Source organism: Bufo bufo, chromosome 6 (assembly GCF_905171765.1).
Source record: "Bufo bufo chromosome 6, aBufBuf1.1, whole genome shotgun sequence".
Taxonomy (NCBI): Eukaryota; Metazoa; Chordata; class Amphibia; order Anura; family Bufonidae; genus Bufo; species Bufo bufo.
Window position 1 is genome coordinate 274871454 of NC_053394.1, and position 17345 is coordinate 274888798.

The 17345-nt window shown below is 42.4% G+C and overlaps 1 protein-coding gene across 4 annotated transcripts in view; it reads right to left on the minus strand.

Annotated features, from left to right (window-relative positions):
* Window positions 1-12681: 12681 nt before the first annotated feature.
* Window positions 12682-17345, minus strand: part of MICU1 (mitochondrial calcium uptake 1) — a 291530-nt gene continuing 286866 nt past the window's right edge. For all 4 annotated transcript variants that reach the window (XM_040435039.1, XM_040435038.1, XM_040435037.1 and 1 more), the window contains one exon: window positions 12682-14062. In XM_040435039.1, the coding sequence (XP_040290973.1) occupies window positions 13902-14062 (161 nt within the window). In that variant the 3' untranslated portion in view covers window positions 12682-13901. The remainder of the gene's footprint in view (window positions 14063-17345) is intronic.

The following is a 17345-nucleotide window of genomic DNA, read 5'->3' on the forward strand; positions in this document are numbered from 1 at the left end:
TAAGTTTTACACAATGATTTCATTTTTAAAACCAAAAAAATGTTTGTGTCTCCATAGTCTAAGAGCCATAGTTTTTTCAGTTTTTGGGCGATTATCTTAAGTAGGGTCTCATTTTTTGCGGGATGAGATGACGGTTTGATTGGCATCTATTTTGGGGTGCATATGACTTTTTGATTGCTTGCTATTACACTTTTTGTGACGTAAGATGACAAAAAATGGCTTTTTTTACACCGTTTTTATTTTTATTTTTTTACGGTGGTCATCTGAGGGGTTAGATCATGTGATATTTTTATAGAGCCAGGCGATACGGACGCGGCGATACCTAATATGTATACTTTTTTTTTATTTATGTAAGTTTTACACAATGATTTCATTTTTGAAACAAAAAAAATGATGTTTTAGTGTCTCCATAGTCTAAGAGCCATAGTATTTTCAGTTTTTGGGCGATTATCTTGGGTAGGGTATGATTTTTGCGGGATGAGATGACGGTTTGATTGTTACAATTTTGGCGTACATGCGACTTTTTTGATCACTTTTATTACCTTTTTTGGGAAGTAAGGTGGGCAAAATTTCAATTTCATCATAGTTTTTTATTTTTTATTTTTATGGTGTTCACCGTTCGGGTAAAGTAACATGACCGTTTTATAGATCAGGTCGTTACGGACGCGGCGATACAAAACATGTGTAGGGAATTTTATTTTTTTCATTTTTTATCAGTGATAAATGTGTTTTTTGATTTTTACTTTTTTTTCACTTTTATTCACTTTTTTTTGACCCAGACCCACTTGGTTCTTGAAGATCCAGTGGGTCTGATGTCTGTATAATACAGTACAGAACAATATATATTGTACTGCACTGTATTTTACTTACACTGAACAGATCTATGCCTTTCAGCACAGATCTGTTCAGCACCATGGACAGCAGGACGCCTGAGAGGCGTCCTGTTGCCATGGGAACCTTCCCCGTCTGCTCAGAACTTCGCAGACGGGGAAGGGTAAGGAGGGGATCTCTCGGGGGGCTGTCTGGGGGCTCTCTCCCTCTCCATCGGGGGGCTGCAAAGGCACAGCAGCCCCCCGATGGGAGAGGGAGGGAGCTCCCTGCGCTGTTAACCTTTTACATACAGCGGTCCGTACGGACCGCTGTATGGAAAGGGTTAAACGGCTGACATCGCATCGCAGATGTCAGCCGTTTATACCAGGGTGCCAGCAATGTGCTGGCACCCTGGTATCCCCACTGAACACCAATGAATTTTCAAGGGGAGGTGGGCGGGGGATCGCGATCCCGCCTGCCGCACCGCCCGCCTCCCGCACCGCCCACACCGCCCGCAACCCTCCCCCTGCACCTCCCGCCACCATAAAAATCATTCGGGGGTGCAGGGGGGGGTGAATAAAACTTTTTTTAGGCACAGCAAGTTTCTGATCCCCGCGGTCAGGGACCGCGGGGACCAGAAACTGCAGAAATCGCAGCAAACCGCAGGTCTGAATTGACCTGCGGTTTGCCGCGATCGCCGACATGGGGGGGTCACGGGACCCCCCCGCGCATTTAGCCTAGGTGCCTGCTCAATGATTTGAGCAGGCACCGGGTTCCGATCACTGCCGGCCGGGCGGCAGTGATCGGAACAACACATGACGTACCGGTACGTCATGTGTCCTTAAGTACCAGGACATCATGACGTACCGGTACGTCATGTGTCCTTAAGAGGTTAAAGAAAACTTATCTTGAGTGCATTAATGTAAAACCCCCCCAGAATGGGGAATAAAAATCAGTTATGTATAGATTTTAACTAGTAACAGGCCATTTAAAGGAGTTGTCCCAAGATTTAAAAAAAAACTAAAACGTATCCGCTGATTATGAGAATGCGGGTCCCAAGTTCCCTGCATGAATGGAGCAGTGGTCGAGCATGTGAGCTGCTGCTTCATTCATTCTCTGGTCAGAGCTCTGCTATATATGGCAGTCCCCTAAAGCATGAATGGAGTGGCAGTGCGCATGCTCAACTTGTACTCCATTTATTCGTGGACCTCATAACTCAGTCCCTGTTGTGATCAGAGGGGGTCCCAGCGGTCAGCCCACCAATCAGATAAATATCTGATATCCTGTGGATAGGTTTATATCTCGAGACAACCCCTTTAGTAGTAGTCTGAACCAGACAACTGAGAGGACTGTTGTTGCCATATCTGTCATAGAATTGAACAGAGCAGCACCATGCAGTGGCGTTGTGAGATTGTGAAACAGCTATTTCTGCATAATGTCTGTACTTAAACTGTCATTTGGCATTCCGGGCACTAGAGGCCACTGTTTTGCAGCTACAGCCAGCACATTCTGAGATTTGAATATGCAAAACAAACGATGACTCATGCTGCTGCCAGTGAGTGAACCAGGAAGTGTGTTGATCTGGCATGGTGGAAGGATTGTGCTGTGAGGGACTGAATCCGATTCCATCCTGGCTTGCAGATGTCCGGCAGTTAATGGATACTCAGAAGAAGGAGAGTAGCTGTAATATCCTTTCTGTATCCAGCTCTTTTGAAAGAGAGGTTGTCCCAGGAAGACCATTTCAGTGTGTGGACAGAAGGCCTCATCAAGCAAGGCCGCACGGTTGCTGAGAAGTTGGTGGCCATCTCTAGTAGGCTGCATCCTCGGGCCCAGAACAGACGCAGGTCAGTACACCTGGTTACTGATTGTAATATATTGTGTGGCGCCTGAAGTTACAGAGACTAGCCTAGGCCTAGCATCAGTTAGTTAGTTAGGATTAGATCGTTTTGCTAGGCAGTACTGTACTGGACTGCAGTTATTGACTTGCAGGCTCTGCTGCGTTTGCCATCGGCTAGGGGTGTTCTCTGTAGCGGCACAGCACGACTTGGAGACTCTGCTGGGTCCGCCATCGGCTAGGCCTGTCCAGTGGGCAGAGACATTGACTGTGGGTCCGGGGATATAGCATTTTTCTATACATGTTTGTATTGCTTTGGTGATGCTTATGTTATTACTTGTTGTCTAAGTAAAGTTTTCTGTTCTTGCATATTAAGCTGGTGTCAGTGTCGCTTTCCTTGTCTGTGACTTCGCTGTATTCTGGGGAGCCCACCCAGGTACACGGCTTACAGCGTGCCCAGGGTGTTTGGCACCCGGGGCGGGTCATTTCTCTGGCACCCCCCCCCCCCAATAATTGACCACATACCTCTTACATCCAGGGACATCTCCTGTCATGTAGACCTTCTCTTTCCTCTTCTCCTCCGTTAGACCGCCATGAGAAATTCTTTTAGCCGCATCTCGTCTCTACAGAGTTTGTAACACAGACATGTTAGATTTCTCAATTTTTCCATCAACCTCCTCATCCTGTGTCCCCACAGTGTCATCCTGCTGCCACCCCCAATACCTGTGCCCGTTGTGCTCCCCAATGTCCCAGGTACTATACTGCTGAAAAAATAGTGACCCTAATAGACATAATTGGAGTCATTTATCAAACTGGTGTAAAGTAAAACTGGATTTCCAAAAGAGCTGTCAAAAATGAAAGGTGGAATCTGATTGGCTGCTATGGGCAACTAAGCCAGTTCTACTTTAGTTTGATAAATGACCCCAAATGTTCCTATAGTGTCTACAGCAGCTATAATGTCCCCTAGATGCCCCCAGTAATAATAACACCCTATATTGTGCTCCAGGTAATAATTCCTCTATAGTGTCCCCAGAAATAATAGACTGGCCTCTTACAATAGAAAGGCCCCCATACAGTAGTGTCCCCCACACTGCAGTCCCCCCACACAGTAGTGTCCCAAGCTGCCCCCATACAGTAGTGTCCCCCACATTGCCCCCCACACAGTAATGTCCCCCACACAGTAATTTCCCCCACGCTGCCTCCACACAGTAGTGTCCCCCACACAGTAGTGTCCCCACGCTGCCCCCCACACAGTAGTATCCCCCACACTGCCCCCATACAGTAGTATCCCCCCACACAGTAGTGTCCCCCACATTGCCATCCCTCCCATAATAAATTGCCCCCCCCACTGTGCCACACAGTATCCCACCATATTCCCCCCACTTCCTCCTGTGTACACCCCCCTCATGTCCCCCAAAGTTGCCACATTATAAAATAAAAGTTTGCCCCCACACGACCTCTGTGCACCCCGGCCCCCTCATGTCCCCTAAAGTTGGCAAAAGAAAAAAAAAAGAAAGAAAGAAGGAAACCCTAAAGCTAAATACTTACCTGCGCTTGCTTGCAGAGTCCCGGCACTGTGCTGCTGATTCCCGGCACAAGCGCGCGCGATAACGTCGTCATCACGCGCGCCTGCGCCGGGATTTCACTACCGCATTGGCTTCAGGCCTACTAGGCCTGAAGCCTATGGCGGTGATCGGTGGCGGGGCAGGGAATTATGCGCTCCGCTCCCTGCCCCGCCGCAGTATGTGGGACTGGGTCACGGGTGTCAGCGCTTCAGCAATGAGTGCTTCCATCTGTATTGATGGAAGCGCTCATTGCTTCTGGGCTTGCTGGCACCCCGTCAGACCCAGCACCCGGAAGGCAGAACAAAAAATTAAGTAGAATTCAATCCACAGAAATATCTACAGAAATATCCATTGATGTGATGATTTGGCTACATGCAAGCCTTTTTTCAAGCATGCTTTAACCCCTTGGCGCCGCATAGTTTTAATTTTTGCCTCCCTTTTTTCCCCAGGAGCTTTAACTTTCTACTTTTCCGTTCAAGTTGTACAATTTAATAGTCCTTACTATGTATGGGGAAATTGGAAACAACAGAAGCTCTTAAAAAAAAAAAAAAAACAATATTCCGCCATTAATTTAAGGAGTTTGAATTTACAGCATTTACTGGATGGTAAAAATTATATTATACATTTATTCTGCAGGTCAGTACAATTACAGCGATAAATTTATATAGTTTTTGTTATGTTTTAATGCTTTAAAAAAAATATATTTTTATATTTGCGCCTACGGTGTGCGTGATCGCTCTTTATTTGCTGGACGAGCTGTAGTTTTTATTAATACCATTGTGGGTAATGCATTTCTTTTTGATCACTTTTTATTAAATTTTTATTGAAAGGCAAAGCAAGCAAAAAAACTGCAATTCTGCCATTTTGATTGTTTCCATTATATTCACTGTAAAATGTTATATTTAACCAATCTGTAGAAAAAAAAAAAAAGACATGGATTGCATATCCACATGTCATGCATTGATCTATTCCTTCTCAGCATACTTTAAAACATCTTCATCTAATTTAGTGCAGCGCCACATGGTGACCACAACACCTGCAGGTGGCGAGACCCAGCAGCCCAACAACACCCCTGCTATGAGGCTAAACTCCTATACTGTCTCAGTTCAGGTGTCTGAGACCACATGGAGAGACGAGCTTTTGAGACCTGTTCACATAATGCAGTACTGTATGGTGGCTTATGTACTTATGATGCCGTGTTTATGAGTTGGTGAAGCCCAGTGCTGTGGGGTCTTGTTGGGCCGCTGGGTCTATCCACCTGCAGGTGCTTTGTTGTGGCAGTGGTGGTTGCCGTTTGGTACTGCACCATATTAGTGATCCACTCATAAAGAGGCCACCTTGATGATTGGGACTATGCATTTTGATCAAAAACATATACAAAGTGCCTCAATGCAGAGGTTTATAAATTATGCTGAGAATCAATAGATCAATGCATGGCATGTGGAGTTAGCTCTAATTGCGAACACTACCAGTACCATCTTCTGCCTTTCATGTATGGCAGATGTCACAATCAGGTTAAAAAGACTTGCCTATAACCTGAAACATTGTGTCACTGGATACTTCTATGGATGAAATGCTTCTTCTCTTTTTGCAACAAAGATACTTGTGCTGCCTCCCATCTTGATTTGGATTGTGTATATATAGGGTATATGAACTTAACCCACCTTCAGTGTGCACCAACCAGATTCTCATTTGGTCCAAGAACTGCTGTCCATTCTTTAGCTTTTGCCTCATAGAGCTCAAGGCTGAACTGTATAAAATTAGATGTAAGACACTATAAGACAAACAGATTTGTGTTAGATGATGAAGCTGACCAAGAAATTAGGAAACAAAAGGGTTTGTTCCCTAGAAACATCACCACTCTTGTACCCATAGGTTTAATTTACCATCTTATATTGGAAAATAGGCTAAAAACTCTTTGTGGGGTGAAATTGGAAAAAACAAACAAAAAAACTAACAAATGTTTTTTTTACAACATTCACTGTAATCTAAAAACCTTATTCCAATGGTCAGTACGATTATGGCAATAACAAATTTATATAGTTTCTATTATGTTTATCTACTTTTATGCAAATAAAAAACAAATATTTTCTTTGCACTGCCATAACTTTTTTTTATATACAGAGGTTTGTGAGTGCTAATTTTTTGCGAGTACATGACTTTATGATCACTTTCTATAAAAAAAAAAAATTGGGGGGGGCTGGGGGTTGGAGTGGGGGAAGAGGCGCAATATTACCCAAAAAATCGTCCATTTTTATTTTTTCTCTGTTACAGGGTTCACTGTGCACAATAAATATTTTAAAAGGGTTTCTGTCACTAGAATTTTCACTATTAGGGTCCATTCACACGTCCGTAAGTGTTTTGCGGATCCACAAAACACGGACACCAGCAATGTGCGTTCCGCATTTTGCGGACCGCACATCGCCGGCACGTAATAGAAAATGCCTATGCAATTGCGGACAAGAATAGGACATGTTCTATTTTTTTCGGGAACGGAATTGCGGACCCGGAAGTGCGGGTCCGCAAATCCGTATCCGGGCAGCACATCATGCGGCCCCATAGAAATGAATGGGTCCGCAATTCCGTTCCGCAAAATGCGGAAAAGAATTGTGGACGTGTGAATGGAGCCTTAAGCTGGCTGACACCTCATTACACGCCCTCCAAGTCTTGATTGACAGGGCCAGGCAGCGTTCGCATCCTGCTGCCGCCCCTGTGCGCTGGGGAAATCTTGCACTGTTCAGTATGCCTGCGGTGAGGAAGAGTCGTTGCTTCACCGCACCTGCGCCGAATACTGAACGGCGAGAGATTTCCCCTGGGCACAGGGGCGACAGGAGGATGCGAATGCTGCCTGGCCCTGTCAATCAAGACTTGGAGGGCGTGTAATGAGGTGGGAGAACGGAGCCTCTAGGAGCAGGAGCAACGCCCCCCCCTGCTCCTAGAGGCTAATTTGCATAATATAAAAGTTTGAATTCTGCAGTAACGGGGGCATGAATAATCAGAAGAAGAGCATAGAAAGGTGCAGCTGACATTAGCACATCAGCCAGTTTAATAGTGAAAATTCTAGTTACAGAAACCCTTTAATAGTCCGTGCAGTTTTGGACGCAGCAATACAAATTTTAACTTTTTTGAATTTCTAATATTTTAAAAACTTTTTTTTGACGATAACCCTTAGGGGACTAAATTATGTGATCCTCTGATGGCTTGTACCATAGACAGAAATAAAATACTATTGCAGTTGGTGAGATTTTGACAGGCTTTTGGCATGGCTCAACAGGCTTCACATGGTCCCAGGCTGCCATAGCAGCGAAACAGAACCCAGTGATTTTTGCTAGGGGGCTCCGATCAGAGGGAACCCCTCCCTCTTTCTGACCCCTCAGATTCTGCAGTTGCTATTAACCGCAGCGTCTGAGGAGTTTAAAGACCAGGATCAGAGCCAATCCTGGTCACTGCCAGCATCTTTCCTAGGAAGCTTCTGATTTTTTTAACCCATCGTGAGGCTTTTGTAATTATTTTTTACCCAGCATACAGCCCTATTAATGAGTAAGATTTGCTCTGTTTCTTTTTCTTTTTAATCTTATACAACTCATCTAAATGTTTAAAGGGTGCCTGACAGTACTAAATTGGGGAGAACAGAACAAACATACCTTCTGGAGGCGGAGCTTCACAGCCCCTTGCCTGAGTGACAGCTGTACTGGTCTCCTGGTTGAATGCTACAGCTCTTACTCAAAGCAGAGGGGCTGTGAAGAAGCTTAAGGGCTTACGCACACAGCCACATGTGTTTTGCGGGCCGCAAAACACTGATACCAGATGAATGCATGACGCAATTCAGATTTTTTTTTTTTTTTTACTCCTACAGAAATGTCCTATCCTTGTCTGTAAAATGTGTGAATGAGCCCTAATGCAGAGCACGCTGCCCAGTGAATCTCTGCCTCCAGGACACTTGCAGAGGAAGAATCTAGCAGACAAGAAAAAACTTCATATTCATGCTACTACACGTAGAAACCTCAGCACCGTTCCAGTAGTTAAAATCCTTCACTTCATTTGCCAATAATTCATTGAATCAAAGTCATAGCAATGGAATCTACATATTGGAATCTTACCAGATAGGCATGGCTATCCAGTTGACGCGTCCCTTACTCATAACCTATTATTCACGCTACTCCTGATGAGAAAAGCTCCACAAAAGCTGTGTTTGTCCCCAGGCACTATTTAATGCTGTCAGTAGTTCAGCATAGTCAAAACTACTGACAAACTCCATATAATGCTAGTATATAACACAGCATTATGTATAAACTTACCTTGATTCCATCTGAACACTTATTAGTCACCGAACTGGAATGGAACAGGATATAACATTCGGACATCAGTGATACTAATGAATTTGTTTTTTTGTTCACCACTCATAACTACTGTTAGTGAATGTCTCACATATACCCCAACATGAATAGGTATAGAGTTTGGGTTCCCCCAGATGTAACAAGGGGATTTTGGCAGGGGGGGGAGGAATACGAAGGTGTGGATAACAAGAGTACAAAAATGTTAGCGGACATAAGCAATCTTTTTATGCAGCATTGATATAAGAGCACTGTGTATTAAAGTTTACTACCAATGCCTTACATGCAATCAATAAGGGAATGGGGATGAGATCTGAAAATTATGGCCTGACTCAACCACTTGTTTTACATTTAATTAAATGCACTGGAGCACATCCTTGTGTTTTATGTATTCTGGTATTTTATGTGAGGTATATTACAGCAACAATTGCACTGTGCGGCTTCTGCTACTGCCAAACTGTGCTCATTAAAATAGAGGACTTTATTGCTCATTTTAAGGCCTCATGCACAGAACCGTATGGATACGGATACTGTCCGTGTTGCATCCACATTTTTTGCGGATCCATTGACTTCAATGTGTCCATGGTACGCAAGTATGGGACACGTTCTAGGATTCTGTGTAATGGATATATGGATGCAGAAAGCACATGGATCATCAATTGTTCCGCAAAGTAAAAGCAGACAGCACACGGACCACATCCATATTTTGCGGATCTGCGGTTTGACTAAGCCTCATACACAATACCATATTTTGTATCGGTGTCCAATCTGCATTTTTTTTTTGTGGATTGCACACCCATTCATTTCTATGGGTCCACTAAAAAAAACAGACAGCAAAAGAATGTCATTCGTGTGCTGTCCGCATCCGTGTGTCTGTTCCACAAATTACAGAACATGTCCTATTCTTATGTGTATTGTGGACAAGAAGAGGTATTTGTAGTAATGGGAGTGAGAAAATTGTGGATTGCACGTGGAAGGTGACCATATTTTGTAGACCACAAAACAGTCAGGGTCAAGTGCATGAGGCCTTAAAGCGTAGGCTCCGTTTTTTTGACGATTTGGTCATGGTTCCTCACTTGCCCCTTAGCAGCAAACTAATATCTGCATTTTTTTTCAGCATTCATTAAATGGGTTGTCAGAGATGATTAAAAATCTCAGACGAGCCCTGCAGTAGCCTTAAAAAAATAAAGTTGGTCTGGTTCTGCTGCCACAACAAATTGCTATCCTTAGCAGTCTATCACCGAGTATAATGAATGGCTGCAGTGGTCACGTGCCGTATACCTGCATGTCACCAACACTAGGCCATGCACAGTGATGTGCAAGTGTATGGAACGTCCCTGCTGCAGCCAATCACTGTCCTCAGTGTTAGACCGCAGCAGCCATGTCTCGTATACCGCTGCAGTTTGTAAACAAGCAGTGGCAGGAGGACCAGCACTTCACAGAACGGAGCTGGAGAAAGGGGCGAGTATAACTTTTTTATTTTAGGCTATTAGAAGGCTTGTCCACATCTCTCTTTTGCTGCAGTGTTATGTAATATATGCTTATTTAGAGAGTGAATGATACAGAGGAAACATCTCACACATCTGAAAATACTACAACATGTATACTACAACCTACCTGTGTCAAAGGTTTATTAGTCCATGAGCGTTCAGTCCATGAGTAATCCAATAATTTATCCCCCAATTCCCATATCTGTACCTTGTCAGAAGATTAGGATATTGTCTCCAGAATATTTATAACAGCTGCATTGGAGGCCTCCTAAGATCAGGTTAGGGAATTGCATAAAAAAAATCAAATCCCCAATATTTTCCCTTCAGCAGAACATGGACAAGAGCTGACCAGGTCAAAAATGTATACAGAAAAAATGCAGGCTGCAGTTTCCTGTAGATATGTAGGCTATAACCATCTCATCTGGCTTGTAAAAGGAGCGATTCTGCCATTAACTTCATATTAGGCAACTGCCATTTAATTGATTTCCCAATATATTCATTAAAATTAATCAATCACCATGATCCTCGATTATTATCTGCTCTAATACATGAGTAATACTGCAGATAAGGAGTCCAGTTAGCTATTTTTTTTAATTTTCCTACTGCCCACCCGTCCCTCACTGTCATGGTTTAAAGCTGAACTGCAATACATGGTCAGGACTCTCCATTACGGCACAGCAGTACGGACCGTGTTTTTCAGCACAGCTTTGAGTGCTGACAGTAGGGGAACGAGGGGCAGAATGGAAATAAAAAATGATAAACTGGTTCAGAATCTGTAACACTACTCATGTACTACTGCAAATAATAGTTCAGAATCGTGGTGACAGATTCCCTTTAAAGTGACTCCACTAATGGCCTTTATAACAGTAATTCCACAGATGGAGCTTCATTACCTAGAGGGGGGAAATTATTATAAAAGGGAAATTCTTTGCCACATCTTCAATCATGACACTTGTTTAACCCCACCCCAAACACACACTGGAGTATAATTGTGCCTTTTTTTTGTGACTTTTTAAAATGTCTCAGATGATAAATTAGTTACAAATTTTGTGTGCCCTCTCCACAGATGGAGATCCATTGTATTGTGACTCCACGGAGTTTCATTACATAGGACCTCTCCACTGGTGGATTTTTTCCCCCCAACTATTTTGGCTAAGATCTGTTTTGTTCAAATTGCCAAATTTGGAACAGAGCAAATGCACAATGTGACAAGACCATTATGTCCTTTCTTGGATGCAGCTTATGCCAAATGTGCTACTTTTCTCCTGATCCAGACTGGACACAGCACATGGACAAGAGTGGAGCTGTTTCTGGAAGAAAAAAGTCCAATTGTATAGAGCCCTATAGAATACATACAGGGAGGCCCCCGAATATTTTGCTGTCGCTGCATGTTGGGAGTCGTAGTTTTACCACACCTTGAGTGCCGAAGGTTGCTGATCCTTGCTTTCGTAAATACTTTTATTGTTCATAAAAGAATCCTGGAGCAGCTGTACTTTGAACTCTGCATTGTGCCATCCCTCTGTTCTTCTTCCTAGAAGTTTATGAATAACTTGACAACTGGATGTTACCAGATGGGGGTGTGTCCCTACACTCTGATACTGTCCAATCAGTGCTGACTGTGTAGGGATACACCCCTCTGACATGGGAAAATGGTAATGTCCAACTGTCAATTTTATCACAAATATTCAGGAGGAATAACAGAGGAACTGCATAACGAGTGATGCTTCAGAAAAGCTATTTTATGGGAAGTGCAAATATTTGCTATAACAGTTGGGAGTCCTCATTAACGAAAACTTTCTTGGAGGAATTTATGAAGGGACAGTCATACTTCATGTCTTATAAGGAAAATACCATTAACTCACAACCACTTGAACAAAAGAACAGTTTATTTGTATTTACAGTCATATCTCCCTGCTTCCCTGACCACCAAACCAACTGCAGAAAGTTGTAGCAAACATATATATAGTGTAGTTATATGAACGGGTGTAAACAAGGTCTAATATCATCAGGTTGTACCAGTTTATTCATTTCACCTCCTTATATTCGGGATTACTAGTGATGCCGCGTGCAAAGTTGTTTGCGTTTACACCAGAAATAAGTCCTTACCATGTGGCATAAGTTAAGCTGTGTTTCGTTTCCTGTCTTATATTGTAGGGTATAATTCTCATTTATTCGTCCTAAACTTGAAATCTACCGGTCATCCTCATATATGTGTGTGCTACTAGATTACACCGTACATAAGGGCTCTGAAACACTTCTGGGTTATAGAGGCTAGTGGCTAGATAACAGCTCATGACCTTTGGGACCATCACAGTAGCCTACACCAAAGCATTGAAAAGAGACCAATTTATTCAGCCCACATCAAGCTGGAAAAAAATTTAATGTTAAAGGGGTTGTCTCACTTCAGCAATTAGCATTTATTATATAGAGAAAGTTAATACAAGGCTCTTACTAATGTATTATGATTGTCCATATTGCCTCCTTTGCTGGCTTCATTCATTTTTCCATCATATTATACACTGCTCAGTTCCACCCTGCAATCCAGCAGCGGTGGCCGTGCTTGCACACAATGTCAGAGAGGCTGGCGCTTTTTCCTATAATGTGCAAGCACGACCACCACTGATGGATTGCAGGGTGGAACTGAGCAGTGTATAATATGATGGAAAAATGAATGAAGTCAGCAAAGGAGGTAATATGGACAATCACAATACAATAGTAAGTGCCCTGTATTAACTTCCTCTACATAATAAATGCTATTTGCTGAAATGAGACAACGCCTTTAAGCCAATATTCAAGCAGTGTCTATGAATTCACCTGCACTGTAAAGATGGACATGATGTAACTATGGCCCATAGACGGTGACACTTTTCAATCTAAAAATATTCAAATATTCGGTAAAAGTATTTCTAGTATTAGACTTTCTTCACATCTCATTTTGAGCCTTTGTGGGAGTAGATTTTGGGAGGACCTCCTGTCCTACAGCGCTGATGGAAGGCTGCAACGTATCCTACTGTATAGGTGTATCTTAGTTATTTGAATTTTTACTCACTGACAAATTCTGCAGCACTTTACAGACATTATCATCACTTCCTGTCCCCAGTGGAGCTCACAATCTAAATTGTTGGAGGAAACCTCTTGGTCAGATTCGACTGTGCTGCCCAGTGGTTACAGTGGGATGACGTGCCTATAGGATCCCATTGCAAAAATAAAACATACATAAAACATATACAACCTAGTATACAAGTTTTACTGTGTTCCTCTGCATATTCCTATGCTTTTCTATACAAGGACACTCTTTTGGCATGTGATGGGTGCATAGGGCCAGTGGATACATCTAGGCTACTGGTTGGGGAATACTCCAAATGTATACAAAAATGAGACATGAACAAAGCCTGTGATGGTTAACACTGTGGTTCCAATTTTTTTCCTCACCCTATATTTTTTTTTTTTTAATTATCAGTCCCACAGCCTGATATGGGAAACGTGGGACCTTTCATATTAATTTACCATGGAAATGTAGGTTAAGTCAGAGATCATCTTTTGTCACCACAGACGCACTGCTAATGACTCCTCTGACTTTTTACTAGTTGACTCAACCTGAATATTCCACTCATCTTCAGCCCTCACATGGCATCGGACGAAATAAATGGCGCTCTTGGACGACTATAACCTACTATCATTCCAGTGACAGGATAATGTAACACAATTTGGCAAAGGCAAAACAGCCAGCGACACTAAGCACTCGTATTACTGTAGATCGCTAACATTTACTGATCCTTTAACTTTCCCTCATATTCCATCAGTCTGTGCTCTTGAAAGTCTTTCATCATCTTTGAATTTGCTATGGGACTTCGCTCCTTTCCTCCTCTTACTGCTTTGGTGAGGCGAAATCCCAGGCCGTCTCCTGGGCACATTTCCACATGGCTCTCATAAGACGAGTGAATCCCATGTCTTTTGGCTTCTCCAGCCCCCTCATTAAACGCTGCTTCATAATGGCGATGAACTCTTTATTACTCAGTTCCCCGTTCCCTGTCAGGAAATATTAAAGGAAGATCACTTTCTGTTACAGAATTACTGCCAGGTTCATGCCAGCTTATGGCCCATTTATCACTAAAGGACATCCGCCGGCAAGATTAACCACCACCAAAGACTAAACATAAAGCTCTGAAAGCATTAGATATTTCACTTTAACCAACAGAAGGTAATAGCAGGGAAGCAATGCAGTACAAATATACAGGTGAAACGCGAAAAATTAGAATATCGTGCAAAAGTCTATTTATTTCAGTAACACAAATTAAAAGGAATTGCATTAATGCAGCTTAAAATACGAATTTTGTGAAAAGGTTCAATATTCTAAGGCTCACTTTTCATGCAGCTTTTATGGCTGCACACATTATTTGTATAGATGTATACAGGGTGGATAATATCAGACCTTGTGTGTACAGGCAAAACTCGAAAAATTTGAATATCGTGCAAAGTTCATTTATTTCAGTAATGCAACTTAAAAGGTGAAACTAACATATGAGATAGACTCATTACATGCAAAGCGAGATATTTCACGCCTTTATTTGTTATAATTTGGTATGGATTAATTAGCTCTAGTCAGCTAATTAATCCATACCCCCTGAGCAAAGGGGATCTGAGATTGTGACTTTGGGGTTTTCATAAGCTGTAAGCCATGATCATCCAAATTGACAGCCACTGATGAAGAGGTGAGGTCACCTCGAAACGCGTCTGGCGGGCTAAAGAAACCAAACTATCAAATAAATATCCTGCAGGACCTTAAAGTGCGTACCCGATATAATCGGAACTATAAAAGACGAACAGAACAACTTTGTTTTCTCCAGCATCTATTCGTAGAGAAGTCACGTGACCACAAACCACCACGTGGGACGCCGACATTTGAGCGCCATAATAGCGCAATACGAAACAAAAAACAGCTCCCGGTTTGGCTGTACTGCGGGAGGGACGCCCCTGCAGTAAGCATCATCAAGTCTTGCGTAAGTAGAGACAATCGATTACTTAGCCATTCGCAAGAAAAATCGCATTTACAATTCGAAAGCTATCGATCAAAGCTACATAGTCTGATTATTTCAACTGAAAATAATATATCAATGATACCAACACTGCAGTGGATTGAATCAAAGCTATTATTACTTGTACAGGACTTCTGGATGACCATATATTCTGCACAGTACAAGAACTATTTCCACTACGCACTTTAAAATACACTATACGGGACTCTGAATTGATTCACTAGCAACTTCGATAGTGCATATATATATATATGTCTTTTTTTTCTTGGATGATTAATTCACATCTAAGTTTTATCCAAATTTTATCCGAATATTCTCATCGGATATTGTACTCGATTTTTATGTGACTACATTTTACCATATATTTCAATACTGCATTTTTACCCTATTTTATGTCTTATTTTTATGGTCCTAATCTATGCTATATGATTATATTTTATTATTTGTTTCTACTATCTACCTAATAATTCCAATAAATGTGTTATACATGTGTGAAATACAGATGGTGAGTGCCTGCTAATCAATACACAACTGTTTAATTCAAGAGATTAGGTGAATAACTTTTAGCAGGGCACCATTACCAGAGTGACAAGCGAGGTGAGCCACTATATTCCACATTTATCTATTATGCACAACATCTCAGCCCAATATACATGCATTATATAAATGAAATGTATCTCTTGGGGCTAAATACATATACAATAAACAATATAAATTATACAGGACAATGCACAAATAAGTATACCACCTTTAAAGCTAAATATCCAGTTTTTCTAAATGAGCACTTATCTAAACAATGCAAACTTGTAATTTATTAAAGGGGTTGTCTGGGCGTTACTAAGTGATGACTTCTCCTTAGGATAGGCCGTCACTAGCTGACTGGTGGGGGTATGGCACCCACCCCCCGACCCGCTGTACATAGCCTAAGTGGCGGACTGACCATAGACCATACAGGGAAACTTCCCAGTGGGCTGCCATCCAGGTAAGTAATGATCTAACTCTCCCCTGCTAATCCCTGAATTCAACTGTATTGCCATCCTGAGGCAACTAGATTAGGAGGACAGAACACGGCAGTTTTTGGGGAGGTATTTTGTGCCGCTGGAGCAGTATTTTGTGAGGCCATTGGTATTTGGCTCTGCTGGGGTGGTAAATATAATATTGCTGGCCCCACCTACTCGTGTTGACCCTGATTTCAATTTCGACTGCCTACAAAATGGGGCCACTTAAAGTCCGCATTCTGCCCCTGCACAGCCCCATCAACCTTGTAGTGGACAGCGCGGGTCAGTTTATCAGTGGGGGGTCCTGAGGATATGCCCTCAGTTAGTAAAGACCAGGCAACCTCTTTAAACATCTAATAAAAACAAGAGATCTGTAAAATATCTGTAAAATGAAGAAAGAATGCAAAAAAGGACTACAATCTTGATTAAATGCTAGAAATGTAACAGTACTTAGCGAGTCCTTCTTGATGACCGAAGTGTGCAGAGAGAAGAGCATCTTCTCTCTCTCTCAGGATTTTGCACTACATCTGGGAATTCATGATGACCTCTATTAAGTAAAATTCCTCCAGATTATTAGCATCTGCGTCTAGTAACTGTACAACTGATGTGCATGGTCCCCACAGTGAAGTACTTCTCATCGCACTCCACCACTTTGAGACGCCATATATTTAAGATGCCGTCAGATCTAAAAAGATTGACTTCGGGGAATTCATACTCTGGTGCAATAAGACCAACGTCTTGGCAAAACCGAAACAGGCTTCTACTGCTTTGACTGTAGCAATTGCTTCCTCAATGGATGATTACCATGCCTTTCACTGCTAAGCATGATGCATCTTAGGCCTTCACACACTGTGGATTTTGTTGCAGAAATTTCTGCAACGGAAAATCAGTTTCTAAAAGCCACATTCAGAGGAATGGAGCCGATTTTCAATTGTGGAAATTTCTGCAACACAATTTGAAGAGCATGAAGACGCCCTTTAGGTGTGAGATGAAACGGTCATTCTAGTCTGGCCTGCCACATTTGCCAGTTCTGAGTGACTAGCTTTCCTGCAGTTTTCTAAAAAGGGGTGCATTCATCAACCCAATGTTCAGTAAACTATATTATGTAGTTATTGGTGGGAATTTATCAAGACTGGGGCACCAGTGGAGCATCTTAGGAGGTCTGTGCACCAGAAACTGTAATGCATGATAGCTAGTAATTGGTGTGGATTTCAGATGTAATTTACACAAATTTTCTGGCATAGGTAATGTTAAATCTGTCGAACTGCATAGGCCCGG